Raw genomic sequence first — 17619 nt, 5'->3', positions numbered from 1 at the left:
CCAACATTGCAGAGCTTCCCAGCCTCATGGCTGGAGTCAAAGTAGGACTGCATTTCTTGTATGTGCCAGCTCTGAACGATCTGCGAGCAGATATGGCTTATTGGGAGCGCGGCTTGCGACGTGCTGATTACCTTCACCCTCCTGGTCATCGTAAGCCCAACATTATCACTGCCTCGAAGTTGTTCTGAATGCGTGGGTCTGAAGCTGACGGAATACCGACGCAAGATGCCCTGGAAGCGGATGGAGGGCATTCTCGGCAGGCTCATCTACAACACCATCGAGACGGGCCTGATCACAAGTGTCGTGGCGATAGCGGATGTCATCCTCTTCATCTTGTTTTCCAACACAAACATCCACCAGACCCCGTTCGTTCTTTTCTGGTTCTTGAAAGTCGAACTTGATTTAATTGGTTTTCCCAGCGCTTTCATGCTAGGGAAGCTATATACCAACGTGCTCCTTGCGACGCTTAATTCCCGGGTCGAAATGGAAGGTCGGCCCAGCGCGCATAACACACCAAACAGTGTACAAACCGCTGGGGCCAACATCAACTTTGCGTCTGAGGTCCAGTGGAGGAGGTATGACACGACAGGCGGGACAGGTACCGGAGCCGGGTTTGGCGCAGAGGGCAGTGGTATTTCCTCGAAGTCACAAGCGGAGCAAATCGAGATGGGGACGGCCTTGACGCGGAAAGAAACGATGGACAAGACGTTCAAAGATTTGTGTGATTGACCTAGGGCAGATCGAGGGCCATGGTTGGAATAGCTTGTGTTTGTAGATTAGAATTTGTACACATCTTAATGCAAGTGCTGGAGTAACGTTGAAGTTGGAGGAAAACTTTGAAAGGATCTGAAAGGATGGGTCGTGTGACCGGCGTGACAAAAACAGTCCTTCAAGTTCGCCAGAGCCGTCATGTCCAGCCTACAAGGCTACGTCGACCGTGCGTGCTCACATCAGAGCTCATTATCTGCCTTATAAACTCTGTAATAGGCCGCGTCCTGATGCTTCTGCAAGATGGACGCGTCATCGTGGTTTGTTCTTTGCTTGCCCTCGTCAGTTTCATTTCCCTTACCGAAATCAAGGGCGTGATGGCGGGCTTTGACCAAAAATCTAATGTCGTCCTCTCCGACTCGAAGGAGCGGATATATAGCATGGAAGAAGGGGTGGAGGAGGTGCCGCTGGGGCTATACCTTGTCAAGGGCGATATGATGTGCGCAAAACCATTCGATTTCACTGATCTCTGTGTTCCTAATGCTCGTTCCTCTTGCAGTGTACTCATCGGCGAACTCGATGAGGCTGTTGACCAAGCAGTCGACCTGGGGACGATTCGCGCTGAACCAATTCCCCCGATCCGATATTAGGTTCGCGCCATTCTCCCCGAATGGCCATATAACTTGGTGGCTCGCCTGACGCCGACCGACAATGCGAATTCGAACCCGAGCTTCCAAAGCTCATCTGATCTTCCAAGTCAGCTCAAGTCGCTAAGCAAACCCAGCAAAATTCCTGAAAAGGACAGCGGACGAGTATCTTTATGTCGAGGACGGGGCTCATGAGTCGAGCGGTAGCAGTTATATCTTGGACGTGCAAAATCCAAACTATCGGCTTTGCGGACAGCGGTATACTCAGTCGGCCTTGAATATTCTTTCGAGATGCATTGGAATACCATTCACCTTTGTACATTCTGGTGATTCTTCCAATGCTGTTTGGTTGAATCCTTGGCCTTCTAGTCGATCCAACAACGAGAACCTGAGTACCTAAGTTAGCAGCCAACGTTCTGGTCACCACTTTACCTCTGTGTTGTTGATTACCAAGGATTTGCCTCGGTTCCTGACGCATGATCAGTTCTCTTCCTTCGGCCATGTGGTTGCTGCTCTTATTTAAAGCGGCTTGGCCTGTACACTCACCACGGTCATGGCTAGTAGCAGCAGCAACTGGTTGAACCAGGTCTCTACTGACGCCGGACTCTTGCCAACACCGACAACAACGCCTTCTCCAGGCCGGTCTCCAGCTTCTCCACTTCAATTTCTGCCCAACGAGCCCCTCCTCCCTGAGTTATGCACGGAAAAGCAGAACCCGGCGTCGAGGGACATCGACAAGATGAGCACACTCGAAATGTGCCGTATAATCAACGCCGAAGACGCGCGAGTAGCTGGTGCCGTGGCAGAAATAACGCCGCTCATTGCGGAAGTCGTGGACCGAATCGCTGAACGAATGGTTGAAGGGGGGAGACTGCTTTACATGGGCGCTGGCACAAGCGGGAGGTGAGTTTGTCTTTTGGTGTTCATGTTGTCGCGCTCAATTCAACAGACTCGGTGTTTTAGACCTTGCTGATATTCCACCCTCATATAACGCCGACCCGATGCGCTACATAGCTCTTGCTGCTGGAGGCGATATCACGTTACGAACTGCAAGACCAGCTGTTGAAGATTCACGTGCCGCTGGGGCGGCTGACTTGGGTGCGCTGCTGCCAACAGCACAAGACACTTTGGTGGGAATATCGGCTTCTGGACGGACCCCATATGTCTTGGGAGCATTACATAGCGCCCGCGCTCATGGGCTTCTGACAATTGGTCTTGTCTGTTCGGAGAACAGTGTGGTTGCGCGGGAGGGCCAGTGTAATTTCGTGCTACACCCTCGAGTTGGGCCAGAAATAATTGCGGGGAGTACCAGGATGAAAGCGGGAACCGCGACGAAGATGGTTTTGAACATGATGTCCACCTCCGTTCAAATCAAGCTAGGCAGCACTTACAGCAACCTGGTGGGTCTAGAAGACTTTTGTTTTGCCTGTTTCTCAAGAGTTCAAAGATGGTGGACGTATACCCTTCCAACGCGAAGTGCAGTGCACGGGCGCGAAACATCATCCGTGCCATTGCGGGTAATCTGGCTGACGCATACTCAAACGACGACCTCGATGGGGTCATCTCCCGATGTAGTGGCTCCGTAAAATTAGCAGTTGTTGTCGTCGTCTCCGGCTGGGGTGTGCCACGCTGCATTGATGCCCTTGAGAGACGGGCCGGCTCGCTCAGGGATGTCTTAGAGGACGTACGGTACGAAACTGTTGTGCGTGTTTTTATTTGAGTTACTTACTGTACCATTATAAAACGCGTCAGCCGAAGCCTGTGACAGAATGTTTCTTGCTTTTGACGCTCATGTCAGCCAATTTTTAAAGGCAACTCAGACGATCTAGTCAATAACTTCACAACCCACAATCGACTAACCCAGTGTTCGCCACTGTGGCTGTTATGGAGGTAAAGAGAAGTAGGGATGGCTGGTCGGATGTCAAGTTTCGAAGCAGGTGAGTCTATCGACCGTTCTCAATAAAACATACTCAAGCGTATTAGCACTGAACCAGTTGAAACAACGAGGCCATAGCCCATTCCAAGCAACTTCTATTCTATTCAGAGACTCGACATGCTATTATTTTATCACACCTGCTCAGTTTCCGTGCGACAAGACATAATTTAACGTGCGATTGGTCGACCCGAAGGTCTCAAGCCCGAGGCCCACGACAAGGGTGCACGAGGGTTGTAAACCCTTCCTCGGGAACAGCAACGACGGCTCACATTGTCCGCGGCTTACTAGACTCAAATCGTCAGCAGTGGAAAAGATAAGAACGATGAAGCTTACCAGAGGGGAGTGCCACCTCGCTGTGTACTGGAGTACTCAAGAACGCCGGGTCTGCCATGGGCCCCGAGCAACCGTGAGGCTCCCAGGGGGACATTCCCGACGGCAAGAATCTTCCTGGCCCGGTCTGCGAATAAATCAAGTCAGAACAACCCAAACAGCGAAATGAAAGGCGACATACACGACTTGCAAACGACCAGACGGTGTCGCTCAGACTCCGGTAGGCAATTTCGCCAACCAACCCCCCGCACAACCAAGCTTTTCTCCAGGCAGCCGGCTACACAAGATACTCGGTCAGGATCGTGAACGGGTGGAGATTGACGATCCGGTTGGACGAGGGCTCAGCGCTATACCCGGAATCGGAATTTCCTAACCCACGGTTAAAGCAAGGACCCAGTCCCCAACATTGACCATGGCCCGAGTACCCATCCGCTTGCAATGAGTGACGCATCCACGCCGCCAAAGCATAGACTGCGAGTCTCGAGCTCATGGGTGTTGGCCGGTCCGTCCCGAAATCTGACCGTTGTCGCGTACCTGAAAAGAGAACAGAAGCCACAACACAACGCTGCCAACTTGCAATGGCCTACGTTCTTGTCGCTCGGGCAGTATCGCCACCCACCACTGGTCGGGCTACTCTGGTTCTCGCGGCAGCCGGTTCTACACGCGATACTGGGACTAGACACCGACGAATGGGAGTCTGCGAGCCGGTTGGACGAGGGCTCGACGCTAGACCCGGAGTCGGAATTTCCTAACCCACGGTTAAAGCAAAGGGCCAGTCCCCGCGGTTGTGCCGCGGCCGGTCCCTCGCGACGAAAATAATGACAAAACCTGTAGAAGGTTAGTTGTTTTTCGGGGGCCCCCATGATTTTTCCATAGAGCTTGCTGGGCCTTTATACTTTTCGTCCCAGACAAACCTCATGTGATCGCGGAGCGGGTACAGTGCGGATACAGGCGGATGCAACCAAGACTTGGAGCTCTTTTAGACATGTTTTCCAGCGGATGACTCTCCTGTGAAGCCGCAAGTGAGTCAATTCGTCAACAAAGTTGTGGACGAGTCCATATCTTAGCTGTGCTTGAACCTTATATTTGCTCGTCATCCAAGTGCCTGATCAGAATGTCATGGAGCGTATTGAATAGTGTGCAAAAGGGTAGCCCGTTAGAACGACTCGTATAGTGAATCAACCAATTCGAATGGTAATATAAACTAGAAGGATGCTACAGAAAGTACAGTGAAATAGGCAGATACAAGTTGAATTTTTTTCAGGCTTCCTGAGATGCTTTACCCTTCTGCTACAAACCAACGCGTTAGCAACGATAGGTTCAAAGAGCACTTGGCGCACCTTCTTGGATGCGTCAGGCAAAAGAGCGGCATCTAGCGGCGAGGTTCAACAGAAATAGACAGAGGGATTTGAAAGACAAACCGATGTGTGGCACAACTCCTCCTTGAGAGATGACAACATTGCCAAGCAGCTGTCGCGACATCAGTGCCATTGGACCAAGCGTATTCTGTTCACGCACCTTGCCCAGTTCCTCGTCGTTACGGATAGCGAGTTGAAGATGACGGGGGACAATACGATGTTTCTTGTTATCACGAGCGGCATTTCCAGCGAGCTCGAGAATCTCGGCGGCGAGATATTCCAAAACGGCGGCGAGGTAAACTACATCGGCACCATGAGTGATGTTTATAAGCGAGTCAGGGCGCAAGACACACCTGGGGCACCAGCACCCACACGCTGGGCGTAGTTACCCTTCTTCAGCAGACGGTGGATACGACCAACAGGGAACTGAAGGCCAGCCTTGGACGAACGCGATTGCGCCTTGCCGTCGCCACCGCTGCCAGCCGCCTTGCCGGACTTGGATTTGCCACTGACTTTGCCAGACATGATTCGTGAATGTGTTTGTCGTTGGTGGTGGTGGTGGTGGTGTTGGAAAGAGTTTGTTTATGTGACACGCTGCGTGACCGACGCGACTGAAAGCGGAACGTGACTCGCGCGTTTGATGACCGGCTGAGTCATCCATCCATTTTCCACCTATGCCACCGCTGGTGACCGCTCAAGCCTCAGCTTCAACTTTCAAGCCATTACCCAACATGTTTAATCGCTTCTCCAAACCCAATGTATTTCGTAGCGCCTCCTTTTCTCTTTCCAAGAACTCTCTTAACGCCGTCAATCTCAAGCCCAACTTCTCCGTTACTTTTTGCTTTCAACCACTTGACAAGTTGCGCCCTATCATTGGAGGTGACTTCAAGGTTTCATCCGTCTCCTCCTCAGACTTATACCTCACTCCGACCTCCACCCCAGCCTGAGCTGCTGTCGACAAATGTTTACGTCTCTCCAAATGTCAGCGGCTCGTGTTGGGAGGCGGTTTTGTGCCGTCTACTGTTAATCTCCACCGTCAATATTCTCCACCACAAATTTAACCTCGGCCTTCATCTGCGGACGACAATATGTCTGCACCCATTCGCTCGCGAGCACTTGCTCAGCGGTAATCCGACTTGTCGCATCGTAGCGCACCATAGCCCGTAGCATCTCCTTCAACGCCTTGCCCTCCTCTGCATCCCGCAGAATGCTGGATTTGAACTTGAGGAAAATCGACTTCGTAGGACCCCTGATCGCCCGGCCGTCCTCGTCGAAGTCTTTATGCCCAGCCCAACTCGACCACCATGGCTCAGGGAATTTCCCGAGGTTGAGGACGATGTCATGAAGCATCATGTCACCGTAGTGAAATAGACTCAAACCATTGCAGAATAACATATGACAGAGAACGGCAAGCGCCCAAATGTCACTCTGGATCGTCGCATGCTTCAGAAAACCAAGGAGCGCCTCCGGTGGACGGAGTACCAAAGGGGAGGCAATGAGTGGTGGATCGGGTAGGGCGGGGATGATGGACTCGCTGAAATCGGTAATTTTGATATATGGTTGCTGGAGACATAGTCTGAGCAATTTGTAATTGTCGCCAATCCCAGAAACGAGGTATTTGGGCCGATGCGGTGAGTGCGAGTCGGGGCCATAGTCGTATTTTTCGGGTTTGTCGAGCTCTTTCTCAAGGGAGCCCCAATCCATGGGCAGACGCAGGAGGACATTCCCTTGGTGAAGATCGCCGTGGACAACACCTCGTTGATGCAAATATCGGACACCCAATGCAGTTTGGCCAAACAGGCGTCGCACCATGTCTGGCGGAAAACAATCTGTCTCCCAGTAATCACCAACGTAGGATCCCAAGTCTGGACCGAGTATTTCGCCGACAATGCATTGGTGTTTTCCATTGGGGCCCTCGTGGATGAAGGCGTCAAACATACGCGCAACATGTTGGCTGCCCTCCTCCTGTTCGTCGAAATTGGCCTCTAAGTGTTGCAGAACCTGTACCTCGGTGTCGGATTTCCAGGCAGCTATTATTTTGAGCGATTTCAAGCTATCGTCGTGCGCGTCGTGGACTACCCAGATTGTCGAGGATTTGCCGTGGCCAAGTTTGTGTGTGACGGTATATCGTCCATCTGCAAAAGAGTCGCCAAGATGAACGGGATGCAAGCCCTGTGGCTTGTAGCTCGACGGATGCTCCGCGTGAACGGGAACGACCTTAAAGGTTGGTTCAGTCATTTACATAACCCGTCGCCGCAGGATCACAATCATCATGATGTATCGATGGGCAACGGAGCCGGGCCGGGGCCGCGTCACTGCCCGATCAACCTGACATGAGCTTTCACATCTTCTGCAAACCATTGTGCGATTGGTCCATTGAGTCACGGCGAACACCTTTTATTGCCAGGCGTCGAATTCAAGATGGAAAGTGGGCCTGAAGGTGTCGGAAGTGGGAGTAGTGCAAAAGCAGTCTTGAAAACTCGGCCTCGTCGAGAGCAAAGAGCTTGTGACGCTTGCAGAAGAAGAAGACGTGCGTATCCTATAATCTCGAACAGCTCATAACTATAACTAATCCTCGTATTCAGGTGCTTGTAGGTGCAGATCAGTGATGTCCAACTTTAAACCTTACAACTGAGTCAGGCGACGGCACCAAAGTCCCCCTCAAAGCATGCTCAACCTGTGTGGAAGGCAAAATTCAGTGCACGTTTACAGGCGTCGCGAAGAAGCAGCCAAAGTTTTAGTCTTTCCTTGCCTTCCTGCTATTCGTTCACCCAACTTAGATATGTTGAAGTTTTAGAGGCGCGGCTGGAAGCCAATCAACAACTCCTCAAAATACAGAATGCCAACGGGTCCCAAAAGTCCATCTCCACCAATACCACGGCCAGCCCCTCGGCCTCGTCGCCATCCAACTCAGATGAACCCACAGAACCGCCTCCCCACGTCGTGAGCGGATTATCGGCACTGATTGAGATCGTTGCTACTCAAATTCGCTCTACTTCTGTACCTGATCCTCCCGAAACTACAACAGAGGAGCTCGTGAACAGACTCGGGGTCTTAGGTTCAAGCAGCCATTGGCATGGGACTCACTTCCGGAATAACTCGAGTCGATTGGCCTTGATAGTTGCGGCCATTGAACAACGAGAGCTTTATGAAGGCAAGCCACTAGAGTGGAAGAATCGACGAAGAAAATACTGGGACCCCGCTCTGGTATATTTTTCCGCTGCGGTTTTTTTGTCACATTAATCGCCTCGTTATAGGCTCCGCAACGCCCTCTGTCTGCGCCAGACACAATTCTGTCCTTCCCGCCGATAGATCTGATGACTTCGCTTGCATTTCTCTACTTCCGCCATGCCAACATCTACTACCCTGTCCTCCATCAACCATCCTTCATCCGCAACATGACCGAAGGAGTTCATCTGCGAGATCGAGGCGTTGGACTCTGTGTGATGTTGGTGTGCGCTATTGGTGCACGTTACTCTGACGACCCCCGTGTTTTATACCCAGGCAGCGAAGAGGACGGCTTACGAGTGGGAAGACAATATTTTGAGCAAGTTTCTTTCGCAATGGAACACCTCTTTCAAGAACCTACACTCCCACAGATCCAGTTTTGCGCGTTAGCAACAATGTATCTCCAATTCTCTGGCCCCTCTCAGTCTTGGACACTTCTTGCCATGGGTATCAAAATCGCTCAGGATCGGGGAGTGCATCGGTGGGGGGCAATGGCCGTGCCACCAACAGGTAAGGCCAAGTCGTCTATCCATTACTCATATTGACAGAGGAACAGCTATCTCTGAGCAGTGGAAGCGCTCATTTTGGTGTCTTTATTGTATGGATAGACAGGTCTCGTTCACCTTCGGATCACCCCCAACGATCGAAAGCTTTGAGTAAGTTGGCCGGCGTCTGTCAGTCAAGAAACCTGAATGCTTTTGGCAGCATGGACACCGACTTTCCATTTGAATGCGATGACGAACAATGGCCTGGCGAACCGGGAGTCGACCCAAAGGCGGACCCATTTACCCAACCGCCGAACAAGCCTACCTATGTCACTTATTTCAACCAGTTTTTGCGCCTCAATCGACTGCAAGGCATCGCACTGCGTGTTTTGGTGAGTATTCACACGAGGTATGGTTACTACATGTATGATTGACGCGGGGTAGTATGGGCTCGAAAAATGTCAAGCGCTCTTTGCCATCCGTGACAGCCAATGGCAGGAGAAGATCGTTGCCGAACTCGACTCTGCACTGAATGCCTGGATTGCAACGACGCCGGAACATCGTGGGTTTCTCAGGTCATTTGTTTCCTTCGACTAAATGTGTCTCCTTAGTGCGATGGGATAACTTTGCACATCCAAAAGCTGACCCGAGTCCTGAGGATGCCATTTTCTTCGAGCAGTCAGCAATGCTCCACGCATCGTTCTATTGTCTTCAAATCTACGTCCACTGCCAATACCTACCGATGGTCAGGAAGCGCACCCGTGATTCTGTCCAGGTTGGCGGCATCCATTTGACCTTTTAATTGCGCTGACTTGATTTCGTAGACATTGCCTTCGCTAGCAATTTGCACCAATGCATCGCGGGCGACAAGCCGGATTCTCCATGTCCAGCGCGAGCGGAACAAAGGTCGACCGGTCCCAGAAGTCACCGTGTGCCCACTTTCTCAGCCGATTTGTTTGACATTAACAACAAATGGTGTAGCCTTTCGCATTTGCTGCCGGGCTCATTCTGGTCATCAATGTCTGGAGTGCAAGCCACACAGCTGGACTCCCGCCACACATGAACAGCACGATAGAGCAGGTCCAGCAACTCATCGAAGTCGTGCGGGTTTGTGAGGACAGGTCAGTCGTGTTGTTATATTTCACAGCTGTTTTGTTGACATCTGACTCAGATGGCTAGTCGCAGGACTGTTCTAGTAAGCATTGCCCTAAAAGTTGTCCACAACTAAGCTATGCAACAGTGACATTCTCTCTGAACTCGCCTCAGTGCCAGAGCCCCCAAAGGCGCTCTCGAATAGTCCAACCGCGATGCCCTCGAAGAAACGCGGCAGACACTCGTCGGAAGCCAGGACCACGGCTTCAGTGCCAACACCGTTCGGCCGGGATGCGATGACACACGCGATGGCTGCTGGCCACAGCGCCAAACCCGCGACGAATGAGGTGCACGAGTGGCTCTCGCATTTCAAGGAAATGACCGCGACCAGCCCGTTTGGGTTGCCGGACCGCGACGCGCCGATGGCCCCCTGGGAGACCGACGAAGACGTTATGGCCATATGGGGGGCGTCCTTGCCTACGGGATTGAAGTAGGTTGATGATAGACTTTACGAGCGTTTGCTCATGTCGTGCAGTCTCGACGACTGGTCAAGCTACTTTAGCACAATGTCCCAATTCAACTCGACAGGGTAGCTCATGGCACTCACGACACCCCGACTCGCTCCACATTCAAGTACAACACATACCGATTTGGGGAATTGATTGGCAGAATTTTGTTCAAGGCCGACACCCCAGCTTTTGATGCTACGACAAGGGATGATGCAGCGAGCGGCAGCGTGGGGTTCGGAGCGCAATTACTAGTATTAAAGCCACATTGCAGCCAAAAAAAATGGATGAAAAGGGAGAGGAGGCTCCGACAGCAAGCGGCAGCTCGGGCAGGGTGGGTCCAGCCCTGGTCGGGGTCCAGGTTGGAAAACCGCGGCTGGCGCGCCTGTTGGAGGTGGCCTGAGTGTCGGGTTTGAGACTATGGCTACTCATCCATGTTCTCCACGACATATGTTACCTCGGGGCCCATCTGTGGCCGGCAGTACTCCGCGACCCACTCGCTAACGACTACTTGCTCGGCGGTAAGCCGTTTTTGTGTGTCATAGCATACCATCGACCTGAGCAACGTTTCCAACACCTTTCGCTCTTTTTCATCCGGTATAGTTTCAGACCCAAACTTCAAGAAAATCGACACATTCGGTCCGCGGATAAAAAGTCTGTATGGCCAGGCCAACTTGTCCATAATTCCTCGGGGAGTTTCCCAAGGTTGAGGACCATGTCGAGGAGCATTTTGTCGCCTCTGTAAAATAGACTGCGACCATTTGCGAATAAAAGATGACAGAGTACGGCAAGGGCCTGGAGAGTAGGATGCTCCAGAAAGCCAAGTTGAGCGAGTATCAATGGTGAGGGCAGTGGATCAGTCAGAGTGGGAATGCTGGATTCGCTGAAATCACAAATCTTGATATGTGGTTGAGGAATGAGTAGATGTGGGTCATCCAGCGTGGCTGATGCGGTGATGTCAAGTCTGCGCCGGGCACGCCGAGGTCTCACTCGCTATCGTTGTAATAATTGTATATATATATATATATATATGCGGCGTGTCCCTGCGCCGCGTCCTGTACGGCATCTGCGTCCCACGTCCCACGTCGCACGCCCTTGGCTCCACGCCCAAGTCCACGCGGTCACGTGCGTCGCGTTTAATTTCGGACTTGCGCGATTTTAACAATAATCCATATGTTTTGGCTGGAGAAAATTTGAGGTGTACCCAAAATCGCGTCAATTAAGAGATTCTGATGCGTGCTCCCGGTACCCATGCCCATTCTGCACTTTCTTCAACCCCGGGCCAGGGTTTCCCCTCCCGAAGGTAGGTGCAGCAAGGGCAACAAAAAAAAAAGGGATGACATAACACTCACTAGGACCACTCTTTGAAGTAACAGCATTGGGTTTAGAGCAGTGAGCTTGTAGCCAAGTATGGCGCAACAGCACTCACCACCACGAAGGGGAAAAACACAACAACGGGGGAAGAGACTTGGGACCAAAGCAGGGACAACTCAGCATTGGGTCTAGAGCAGTGAGCTTGTAGCCAATGTCAGGGCAGCAGTACTCACCACCACGAAGGGAAAAAAAAACACAACGACGGGGGAAAGAGGAAGAGGCCATAAGTGTGACCACTTGGCGTCACCTAATTCACGGAATATTTGATGGGACCTTGATATTATGTTATGGTGTGTTTCAGGCTGGTCATGAGTTCAACTCGTTGCCTGACAATTGTTGAATTCTACAGAAGAGTGGGTGAGTCAGTCACATAAAACTTAAGATGGTACTGGCCTGAGAACTGAACAAAACCTGTGATCATATGGATTTGTGTCACACTTATACTGGCTTAACACTCCCAAAATGGCAATTCCAGGCCTGACTACCTACAATGGAAAATAAAAAGTAGATAAAAGAAATCATCATGGGTGCTTAGTGTAAACCAAACATTCCAATAAAAAGTGGGTAAAAATCAAATACCTAGCTTTGAAGTAATTTCTATGGCAAGTTGGATTTCCAGAAAATGAAAAGTGAGTAAAAATCAATTTAAAAAAGTTTTCTTGACAGAAATTATGATGCGTATGATAATGCCGATATGTCAGACAAAACTAGACAATGAGGCCAATAAAAAGTGGGTAAAAAATCAAATACGTAAAAGAAATCATTATACTGTCCCATTTCAATCAACTGTCCGGGGCATGTAACACGTAACACAAGCTGTCCGCCGGACAAGGTGTCCGGGTTACTATAAAAGGCAACTCCAGCGTCAGCCAGAACAAAAAAATTGCCTTTTTAAGCCTGTTTTTGATCAGAATCCAGCCGCGACCGCCTGTAACGCGGTAACGCGGACAGTTGATTGAAATGGGACAGTATTTGGCTTTGGCAAATCTTCAGCCAGAATAGGACTCAATCCCAATAAAATATGGGTAAAAATGAAATAAAAAAACTGGAGTTACTATTGAGATTTCAGACTTAACTGGTAATCCCTTGACATCTCTGAACCTGCTGAGGAGATTTGGCTTGAATCACTTCCCCAAATGGTAATTTTTCGAAAAAATAAAAAGTGGGTAAAAATGAAATAAGCAAACTTGATCTACTATCAAGATTTAGAACTTAACCACTACCCAAAGTGGTAAGTTCTTGACATTTCTGGACCTATTGGGTGCGATTTGGCATGGATCACTTCCCAGAATAGTAATTTTCGGGAAAATAAAAAGTGGGTAAAAAATCAAATAAAACTTTTAGAGTGAAGTTTGATGTTTATGCTGTTTATACTTAACTCAATCTGACGTAAAAGTAGGTAAAAATACAATAAAATCTATTCTTGGTGTTTGGGCAGGCAAATCAAAACAGGTTCTGGCTAGCAATTATTCCAGTAAATGTAGGCAAATGTAAGGGCAACCCCGGAGGCCTGAGATCAAGGTCCTGGCAGGGGAGGATCCAAAGAGTGAATAAGGGTAGATGAATACAAACAAGGCTGACCTGGCAGGGGAGGATCCCAAGAGAAGAAACTCTGAGGGTCCACCTGCCAGGTAGCCAACTATATACCGCGCTCTTGATGTGCCAAGAATAATCGTTGCTCCATGCAATATGCCCGCGCCATGTCGCACGCCAGGTCCCAGGAGGATCTTCTTGCAGATCCTGATGCATTACCTACGTTGATTCCTATCGGTGGACAAAACGACGGTCGCTTGGGCATCACGTAGGTAATTGATGGACAGGTATCTGATGCCAAGATGCGATGGACAGATGCCAAGGTGGGGGTTCCCCTGACAGCAAAAATCAATTTTTCACATTCAGCTCAGACTTTGATAAATCTATACTGCAGTCCAATTAGTCCCAATAAAAAGTAGGTAAAAATTGAATAAAAACTTTTGAATTGATATACTCAGTGATAGCTACATATTTAGAATAAGAACAAATAAAAAACAACTTTTCATAGTAATTTACAATTTTTGACATCAGCCAAAACAGGTGGTCAGTAGAAAATAGGTAAAGATCTTGCTGTAATGCTGACTAAGCAAGATCAGATAAGTAATATGCAGCTGTGTACCAGAGTGATATGGCAGAACTTCTAGTGTGATCTGAGTGGTCGATGGGATCAGAAGTAGCAATATTCAGTTTGCAATCATAATTCTGTTTATATACTATTTGTACATTTTCTAGTATATTCTACTGATCAGTCAGTGCAAAGAAGAAGGTTCTCAGTGAGTCACACATATGACTATCAAAACTTTAACAAGAACAGTATAGTTTCAATATATGGTACCATCTATAGAGAGGTTAAACCAGCTGGTACTATTTTGATCACTTTGGCATGTCACAGTCACACCCGATTTTTCAGAGACACTAGGAATAATTTTTCATATTTTTGATCAACTTTTGATTCAAGTGGTGATCTGGCCAAATTAAATGAAATAGTACAGTAGTCATCATTCTCATGGGCCAATAACAAAAAGTATCATAAAATGAACTTCTTGAAAATCCCAACCGAGAAATCTATAAGCATTAAATATTTAGAGGAAACATCTTATTGGCAGTTGGACAGGTGTCAAAAGTCTCATAATGCAAAGTTTGGTCGGAGAACACGGGCTCCGCTGGACAGTCACGTGACCTTATCGCGTGCTAACGCCCGCGACCCAAAAGGGAAATTCTCAATTCAACCGCTGTTCTATAGCTAAAACTGCTCCGATTCAGCTGAAATTTCAGGAGGATGTGCTTACGTAAGCGCCCTGTTGAACTAGCCTTTCATCGGTAGGGAAATACCTCACTAAATATGTGATCTTGCCCAGGTGTGTTGTTTCGCTGATTCCTGGCATTCTGAGCCAGGGGATGGTCCGATTTCCTCCGAAATTTCAGTACTTCCCATGCCAGACCCCCCCGTCCACCTGGCCGCTTTCGATTCCCCAAGGAATCCCTCGCTCCGCCGGAATTTCATTTATCACCCCAAACATCTGTGTTTCTCAACAGGAAACTCACGCCATTTCTGCCTGAAACACGCTGGGCATCAAGGCACCATCACCCCTGATGTCGCTCGCTTGCAAACTCGGGCGCTCCGCTGTCTGGGAATGTCGTATTTCAACTTCCAACTCCCCACCTTCATTTTTCGAACCTTGCTCTCTTGCGGCGGGTTATCAGTCTAAAACTCATCTGAACATGCAATAGCATTGTAATTCATATACCTTCACAAGCTACCTGCCAGTTACCTGACCAGGACGCTGTCTGCAAACCAGATATCACACCCTTACCGGCAGTGGCGGGATCGCCCTCCAAGTCCAACTGTCAGTCTAGCCGGCAAATAATCGTCTTGCATATCGTAACTCGCTTATGCCGCGCGCCGACGGGCACTGGGTATAAAACCCAGCCCCAATCTGACATTGCCATCATTCCCCTTCCCTCCCCGGGCCTTTTCCTCTCTCCCACTTCCTTCTCCTCAAGTCCACGCTAACAATGTTGCTATTGTCTTCGTCGCCGTCCTCGTGCCGCCGCCGTCCTCGCCGCCATTGGTGACTCGTTTGGAGTTGCAAAGGTGAGTGGGCTGGTTGATATTCTTGTCATCTTGCTGAGTCGTCGCGTTCGCAAGCCCGGGCCGTCGTTCCCGCACCCTTCGTCGAAAGTGACTGGCAGTGTTCAGTTTCGAATCCAATCATAGTAAGTTATGTCATTCTTCGCGCTCACCTTAACTAAAAGGGTTTCGGCACTAGACTCGGCTGTGTTGCAGTTGCCGCTCCTTCGTTGTCAGCCTCGTTCCAGCCCGAGCTGTCTGTAGGTGCGGGTGGCTTGAGGCGTTTGTATGGCAAAGGTAGGTCGGATTCTTGATTATCTCGGCATCTTGCTGACCGAAAGCTTTCGGCGCGTTCAGCAGGCTTGTTGCCGTCCTTTGGGCTGATCGGGCTTGTCGTCGTTGCCAAACAGCGCGGACTGCAGTCCTAACATCGGCCGCGACAACGTTGTAGCAAGCGAGGTATTGTTGTGGTTGTCCTTCACGAGCTGTTCAACGGTGAGTGGTAGTTCAAGTCGCAGAGATCAAGGCTTACCGTTGTTGTAGACAACCAACTCACATCATTACAGACGGCGGGATCCCCTCCCGGGACACCGCTGCCGTCGTTGAACCCCCCGCTCAAAGCTGCGGTTGTCGTTAACAACCTCCGCCCTGCACAATCCTCCCAACGACGTCAACCTTGTTCCAGTCCGCTTGATTGTCGGCTAGGTGTTGTTTGTCGTTGCGGGAGACGGCGAAGGTGAGTCGTGTTCTTGATTATCTCGGCATCTTGCTCATTAGTTCTTGCCGCAGTCTTAGAGCTAGGCTCAGCCGAGCTTGGGGCCGTGTTGCGCTCTTCAGAATATGGTCGGAGGCCATGAAGCCGATAGCGCAGCGCGGCTCCAAATCTGATCCTGGTAAGTTGTCATTATTCACAATTTTATGTTCTTACCTTGACCAAAAGATTGAGGCGCGCGGGGCGTGACTTGCCGTTCTTGCCAAGTGAGTCGCCGCTGCATTTCCCTCAGACGGTGCCTGACTTGTTCCAGCCCACCTCTCTGCGTGCCGGTGTTTGCGATGGGGAATGAGGGCTGTCTGTTTGTAGTTCCGTCGGACGGCGGCGCATGTGAGCTGGACCGGGATTGCCACGGCATCTTGCTCAGCAGTCGTGCTGGCCAGTTCGGGGGTTGTTGCCGTGTAATCGGCCAAATTGTTGGCATGGACGGCAAAAGTAAGTCGGGTTTATTGATCTTCGTTGTCTTGCTAAGTCGTGTAGGCAGGCGCCGACGGCTTTAAGCCAGATGTCGAAGAACAACATTGGCGCGCGTGGTCCCCATTGCGCGCGCAGACTGTCGCGACCAGTTTGAGGTTGGCAGACCATTGTCAAGGGCAGCATTGCGGCTGGTGAGTCATCATAGCGCTGCCGCTATTCTTGCGCTCATTCGCCCACTCAGCATTTGGAAACAAGAGGGTGTTGGGCTTGGGCGCGGATCCGCGCCAGCCGTCGTGGTCGCAAGCCGTTGAAGTTGTTGGTGACAGTCGTCATATGCGCTCATTTCCCCGGTCAGCATCGAGGTTGCCGTTTGGGAACAAGAGGGACGGAGCTGGGCGGATCCGCGCCGGCCATGTCGTGGTTGTTGCAAGCGGCTGAAATTTTGAAGCAGATGCCGCGCGGCCGTTTGAAGTCGCCATTAAATAAGTCTTTGTTGTTTGAAGCCAGAGGCAGCGCACGGCGGTTTGTGCTGTCGGAGAAATCGCGCCGAGCCAGGGACGTCATCGTTGGTGAGTGGCCGCTCGTTGCTGGTTGCTGCTGTCTTGATGCCCGTGCTGAGTGTCGCCGGAGCTTGCGCGAGATTGTGCTATTTTGCAAGTGGTGGTCCAGGTTGGAGATTGGCCTGTGATCGATCGGTGATCGGCCGCGGCGGGCGGGCGGGCCGTGTGACGCACGTGCACACCGAAAACTTTTCTCTGCAGTCCGTCCTTCATGTAGGTCAAGCGCGAGTCGCGCTGGCTTCGGTTGACGGTAAGTATGTATTACAACTTCTTTTTTCTTCTACTCCTGACCCGTTTGCAACCAGTTCTACTGTTGGCCGCTGAGCAGCGTCAGCTCGTCTTGAATAATCGCGGCGCTTGACGGTCAGTCCTCATCTTTAGCTTTGTTGGTCGGCGCTGACATACTTGAACAGTGGCCTTATCTTGCCGGACACTTCAGGCCACCTTGAGCGGGGACACATTCGGCAATGAACCTCTGTTGGCTCGCGGTGGGTTTTCAACAAGTTGTCAAGGCGGGCGAGCGTGCCGAACTGCAGTGGTTACGCACAACGCAAGCGGTAGGTGGAGAGAATGCCTCGTCTGCGAGTGCCGGTAGCTAAACA

The 17619-nt window shown here is 50.6% G+C and overlaps 6 protein-coding genes across 6 annotated transcripts; 3 read left to right on the top strand and 3 right to left on the bottom strand.

Moving 5' to 3' along the window:
- Positions 1-888: 888 nt before the first annotated feature.
- On the top strand, positions 889-1358 carry MIND_00140500 (U6 snRNA-associated Sm-like protein LSm8; the record flags this gene model as incomplete). Its single annotated transcript, XM_037358334.1, has 2 exons — positions 889-937; positions 988-1358. The coding sequence occupies exons 1-2, from the start codon at positions 910-912 to the stop codon at positions 1356-1358; spliced, it is 399 nt and encodes a 132-aa protein (XP_037226244.1). The 5' UTR covers positions 889-909.
- Positions 1359-1896: 538 nt separating this feature from the next.
- On the top strand, positions 1897-3075 carry MIND_00140400 (Glucokinase regulator family; the record flags this gene model as incomplete). The annotated part of the gene is made up of 3 exons (XM_037358333.1): positions 1897-2258; positions 2305-2755; positions 2803-3075. Exons 1-3 carry the CDS (start codon positions 1909-1911, stop codon positions 3073-3075), a joined length of 1074 nt encoding a protein of 357 aa, XP_037226243.1. The 5' UTR covers positions 1897-1908.
- A 1806-nt stretch (positions 3076-4881) lies between these two features.
- On the bottom strand, positions 4882-5552 carry MIND_00140300 (Histone H2A; the record flags this gene model as incomplete). The annotated part of the gene is made up of 5 exons (XM_037358332.1): positions 5333-5552; positions 5140-5279; positions 5043-5091; positions 4962-4993; positions 4882-4908 (listed from the first exon to the last, which is right to left on the bottom strand). The coding sequence occupies exons 1-5, from the start codon at positions 5502-5504 to the stop codon at positions 4882-4884; spliced, it is 420 nt and encodes a 139-aa protein (XP_037226242.1). The 5' UTR covers positions 5505-5552.
- Positions 5553-6002: 450 nt separating this feature from the next.
- Positions 6003-7217, bottom strand: MIND_00140200 (Protein kinase; the record flags this gene model as incomplete). The annotated part of the gene is made up of 1 exon (XM_037358331.1): positions 6003-7217. The coding sequence occupies one exon, from the start codon at positions 7215-7217 to the stop codon at positions 6003-6005; it is 1215 nt and encodes a 404-aa protein (XP_037226241.1).
- Positions 7218-7400: 183 nt separating this feature from the next.
- On the top strand, positions 7401-10377 carry MIND_00140100 (Zn(2)-C6 fungal-type domain-containing protein; the record flags this gene model as incomplete). The annotated part of the gene is made up of 14 exons (XM_037358330.1): positions 7401-7509; positions 7565-7570; positions 7620-7713; positions 7760-8186; positions 8237-8717; positions 8764-8863; positions 8913-9084; positions 9137-9254; positions 9304-9467; positions 9517-9621; positions 9674-9813; positions 9864-9887; positions 9933-10274; positions 10320-10377. The coding sequence occupies 14 exons, from the start codon at positions 7401-7403 to the stop codon at positions 10375-10377; spliced, it is 2340 nt and encodes a 779-aa protein (XP_037226240.1).
- A 5244-nt stretch (positions 10378-15621) lies between these two features.
- On the bottom strand, positions 15622-16464 carry MIND_00140000 (uncharacterized protein; the record flags this gene model as incomplete). Its single annotated transcript, XM_037358329.1, has 5 exons — positions 15622-15753; positions 15801-15889; positions 15944-16152; positions 16197-16257; positions 16299-16464. 5 exons carry the CDS (start codon positions 16462-16464, stop codon positions 15622-15624), a joined length of 657 nt encoding a protein of 218 aa, XP_037226239.1.
- Between the last annotated feature and the right edge of the window lie 1155 nt (positions 16465-17619).

The sequence above is a fragment of the Mycena indigotica genome, assembly GCF_014461135.1.
Source record: "Mycena indigotica strain 171206Taipei chromosome Unknown Mind.scaff0001, whole genome shotgun sequence".
In the NCBI taxonomy this organism is placed as follows: domain Eukaryota; kingdom Fungi; phylum Basidiomycota; class Agaricomycetes; order Agaricales; family Mycenaceae; genus Mycena; species Mycena indigotica.
The sequence above is the reverse complement of the archived record's forward strand: the minus strand, read 5'-3'. Positions and strand labels throughout refer to the sequence as shown.